This window comes from Solanum stenotomum, chromosome 7 (assembly GCF_019186545.1).
Source record: "Solanum stenotomum isolate F172 chromosome 7, ASM1918654v1, whole genome shotgun sequence".
Lineage (NCBI taxonomy): Eukaryota > Viridiplantae > Streptophyta > Magnoliopsida > Solanales > Solanaceae > Solanum > Solanum stenotomum.
In genome coordinates, this window is record NC_064288.1 from 41,641,175 (window position 1) to 41,646,040 (window position 4,866).

Genomic DNA, 4,866 nt, shown 5'->3' on the forward strand with positions numbered 1-4,866 from the left:
TTGGGGCACGTAGTGTGCCTCGAGGTCGGGGGGCGGGGAGGGGGCCTCGATGCCGGGGGAGGGGAGGGGGCCTCGATGCCGGGGGAGGGGTGGGTTCGGGGGACAGAGTGTGCCTTGAGGCCGAGGGACGGAGAGGGGTTCTTGGGGCACGGAGTGTGCCTCGCGGCCGGGGTGCAGGGTGCCTCGGGGAATGAAGTGTGCCTCATGGAAGGGGGGGTTGGGGCACGGATTGTGCCTCGAGGCAGGGGGCGTTGGGGCACGGAGTGTGCCTCGAGGCCTGGGGCGGGAGGGCATCGTGTGCCTCGAGGCCGGCGTGCCTCCTTACGAAGGTTAAGGGATTTTGAAAAATTCTCAGAGTCCCACATTGAATTTCCTGAGGTTTTTGGGATTTTTGGTTGTATTTACCTCCTCCCTTTCAGTGATCATCGACGGGTTTGGGAGCTCTTGTTTTGATAGCTAAAACTTCATTATTTAGTGGCTATTTCGAGGTGGAAGTCGTCCTGGTGTCTCCTTCCCTTCTTTTCTTGAGCATTGACTAGTTTCTTGCTCTGTTTCTTTTAGTTTATGATTCATGTAATATCCTTATGTATTTAGTAGTTTAATTGCATTTTCAACAGCTTAAATGTGTTGTTTCTTTCATTTTTTAATTAGTATGAATATATTACATCTCTTGCCTTCATGTTAGTTTCTTTTGCCGATATTAATGTCTTCTGTCTTACATCGACTATAACTGAAAGTTTGAGTATTCTTACTTTTTGTCGAGATGTATAAGCTTCCATTGTTTATATGTTGATATGAACGTGTGATACTTTGTAAAGGATGGGCTTATTATTGAAGTCATCTTGGTTGAGTCTGTTTGCTTAAGAATCAGGTTGACAAGACGTCTCCTTCAACATATGCTATATATGTGTATACATACACATGAGCTAATAAGAGTCCAAGTTTTTCTCTTGAAGCATTTGGCTTTTGTTTGATTAAAACGCATGGTAGATTTTGTATAAATTTCCAGATAGACTTCCTGAAAGCTTTCAAATGCTCCCTTTTTTTTATGTACTGTTTCTAAAAAATGGCTCTGTCCCTGTTGAATCAAGGAGGATACCATAGACTGATAGATATAAGAATGAATGTTTTCTGCCATATTTGAGATCTTATCTATTGGGATTTTCTTTACTTTGTTTTGGCCTCATTTCCAATTTCAGTCTCTTCTCAATTAGTATTTATGTAAGTTGGCATCTCTGTTTTATGTATTTCGAAAATGGCCAATGAACCAAATGATTGGGGATATATAGCTAATGTATCTTCTTGATCACTAAGTTAAGGGCAAGATTCAGTTTTCTTTCTTAAGTCGTTATTGATATGTCCATTTCTTTGTGCAGACAATTTCGAGCTTGCTGTTTGTTTGAAATATGGGTGTCCTGTTTGAGTAGTATGTTTGCTTCAGTTGGTTCTCTTATTACTCAAAGAAAGTAAAATAAAATTGAGATGTCTGTCTATTAGGTGCTGGAATGTGCTATCACTCCTCTTCATCTCGTTTGTTCTTTTTCTATGTATATGTGTGATCATAGCTGAAAGCTTGGGCGTTTTATCTCGATGTTCCCTTCCTGTTTGATTTTTATGTTCTAGTCTTAATGTACAAGTTTAGTTTCAAATTATCATTTTATCATAGAACCTCTGATTGTATGTGGACTAGTTGGAGCTTTTTGAGTTTAGTTTACACAATATGATATGAATTCGTCCTTAAGTATTGTGTTCAGATTAATGTATCGTTTCTAGATCTAATGTTTCTTGGCAATTCAGTAGTTTTTTGATTCTATCTTGTTGTTTTGGGCGAGCTTTATATTAAAATTCTGTTATCACACTGCTTCACCTACTCTTCTTTGGAAATTATTTTCGTTAATCTTCTTTAGTTTGCTTCTTTCCTGCTGTGCATGTTATGTTGTGTCATAAAATGTTTCCTTTGAGTTCTGCATTAGTCAATTCTTTTAACTATTATGTAGACGTTCTGGATGTTTTTGCCTTGTTGATAGCAAAATGTATTGTTATTTAGCTATGATTACTCATTCCTTTTCTATTACTTTGTTTTGCATAAACTCTCTCTAAATGAATCCTTGGACTCCCCACTTTTGTGCCAGGGGTTCTCTATTCCTTTAAAGATTATCTTTTCCATTAGCCAAACTTCTTGCATACTCCTCAAGTTATGCCTCAACCTCTAACAAGTTCGAAAAGGGAAGCTAATATTTTGGGTTAAAACTCAAATCAGTGGCAGCAGCTCAGTCGCGGAGTAATAGCAGTCCCAAAAGGCTGGAAATTAATTTGATCATTGCAGCAGCAGCCCATAGGGCTAAAAAGAATATTCTTTTTTGGACTCTAAAAGTCCGATAATAACTCAGCAGCAGTAGCGGACCAAAAGTCCAGATTCTTTCAAATTTTGTATGATATGATATGATGATTCAAAATATAAAAGGGGTGTTATGTTTCCTATCCAGTAAAATTTACTCAAATTATTTCATTCAGTGTAATGATTTGTCAAGTTGTGTATAGTAGTAAGTTGTCATATTTTTTTCATTTTCATTATTCTTTATCAATACTGCTTTGAACTATTTTTCTCTCGAGTTGAGATTTTATCAAAAACGACCTCTCTATCTGGGTAGAAATAAAATTCTGGTACACTTCCCCTAGACCCCACTTTATGGAATTACACTGGGTATGTTGTTGTTGTTCTTATAAAAAAAATGCACATTATTAGTACTATTTATGTCTTTGAAGTTTGAAGAGAGCATAGGGACAACACTTCTGGAAAACTCACTTTCTAGAGACAGCTTTTATAAACAAAATAAATGACAGAACTAATATCAACTCTCAGTGTGACAATTAAAAAAGTATGTCGCGGATCATCAACATTTCATTCTTCATAGCTTTTCCCTCTTATATGCTCATACAGGGAGACTTATTTAGAGGTAGATGTAGAAGGAAAGGCAGAAGAAGAGTGATAAGTACCCTTTGTGTCAGTTGAAAAAAAGACTGATTGGTTTTCACTACAAGTTACTTGCATCTCATCATATTTGTTTCTTAAACCTTGAAAATTAAATTCATCATCGTAGCCACTTGAATCGAAGTTAGACTCATCAACGTTCAACGTTACCTTCAAGCATGTTCACTACTGCAGACATGTTTGGCCTTAGTGCTGGAGATGGATTACATCATCGTAAGGCCACTTTAATCATCTAATATGACAAAGATCTAAATCCATACAATTTTAGCAATATTGGAATACCATTATCACTGTTATTACCGCCTGGCACAGTGAATCCAACAGCAAAGGCCATCGTGGCAATCAAAGTTGCAACAATCATACAAGAATTTGCCGTGTCATTCATCCACCTTTCCCCTTCTTTAGTAATAACTTATGCTCTTCTGTGAATATATGATTGCAGAGTATGGACAAGATGGAATAGTATCCAGATGTTAATAGTTTTTGGTATCCCGATGATGGAAACGTTTACATGAAGGAGACCAGTTGATGAAATTTCTAGAAAGGGAAAAGCCATGGTTTCCGGGTTCTGTTTGGCAGCGACAAGACTTGAGATCATCGGCTATCTGATTTTCAGTTATATTATATATAGTTTTGGTGATATATCAAAGTCTAAAATGGGATGAGAGAAGAGAAAATATTGTAAAACTGCAATTGTAGAAATAATGTAAAAGGAACATCATTTAAATATATCATTTGTTGTGTTGCCAATGACTACAAATAGTTGTACAAAACTCAGGATTACAACTAAGTGAATCAGACTGATATAAATGAGAACTACAAGGCTGCCAGCCTCTGGAACCATAGCTGAAGTTAAGCCATTCCAAAAGTGAAACATGACTGCTTCTTTGAGGATAATTCCAATCTGCTATAGTTGTGGGAAGAAGTTGCAATCTTCAGTTTGTACTTGAGGTTTTCATTCTGCTCCATACTTCACTCTCAACTGTTCCCAATGTTAGTACTGATGAAGCTGCTCTTCTTTCCTTCAAATCTCACATTTCTTTTAGTCCTTACAACATCTTAGGACTAATGGTACCATTCTCTTCTTAGAACTTGCAGCTCCCGGCACCATCGAGTCGCAGCTTTAGACATTTCTAGCATGCAACTTCATGGTACCATTCCTCCACACCTTGGAAACCTCTCATTCCTTGTTTCCCTCGACATTAGTAACAACAAATTCCACGGGAATTTACCCGAAGAGTTGGCTCATTTGCCGAGGTTGAAATTGATTGATGTCACAAGTAATAACTTAACTGGTGTCGTTCCAACATCTTTAAGTTTGTTACCTAACCTTCAATACATGTACCTTTCGATAAACCAATTTTCGGGAGAAATTCCATATTCCCTTTCCAATCTAACAAAGCTGGAAGTGTTGAAAATAAAGGGAAGCCCTCGAGAACTTGGTGATCTTCGTTACATGACTTTCTTATATCTGTCACTCAACCAGCTGACTGGCTGTATCTATACCACCATCAATATTTAACATTACAATTATGCGAGTCATTTCTCTTTCCAACAATAATCTTACTGGTGAGCTTCCAACAACTATATGTGACCATCTTCCAAACTTGGAAGGGCTCCTTCTCTCAGAAAACATCCTAGGTGGCATTATTCCACCAAACTTGGAAAAATGCAAAAAACTCAAAGTATTGTCATTGTCTATCAACGAGTTCACTGGAACTATACCAAGGGACTTAGGCAACATAACAAATATTACACAATTATACCTTGGATTGCAGCACTTGGAAGGTAGTATTACATCTCCTAGCAAGAATTTTTATTTCTTCTTTTTCACTTTTCAACCAATTTGCTATATATCCACTTGACAAGAGAGA

General features: G+C 37.7%; 1 protein-coding gene across 1 annotated transcript; it reads left to right on the top strand.

The window, feature by feature from the left end:
- Nucleotides 1-4,130: 4,130 nt before the first annotated feature.
- Nucleotides 4,131-4,514, top strand: LOC125869908 (receptor-like protein 35). Its single transcript, XM_049550308.1, has one exon. It carries the CDS (start codon nt 4,131-4,133, stop codon nt 4,512-4,514), a length of 384 nt encoding a protein of 127 aa, XP_049406265.1.
- Nucleotides 4,515-4,866: the final 352 nt, after the last annotated feature.

What these genes read in the sequence shown, in the direction of transcription:
- LOC125869908 (XM_049550308.1), top strand. Translation starts at nt 4,131, where the DNA reads ATGCAACTTCATGGTACCATTCCTCCACACCTTGGAAACCTCTCATTC.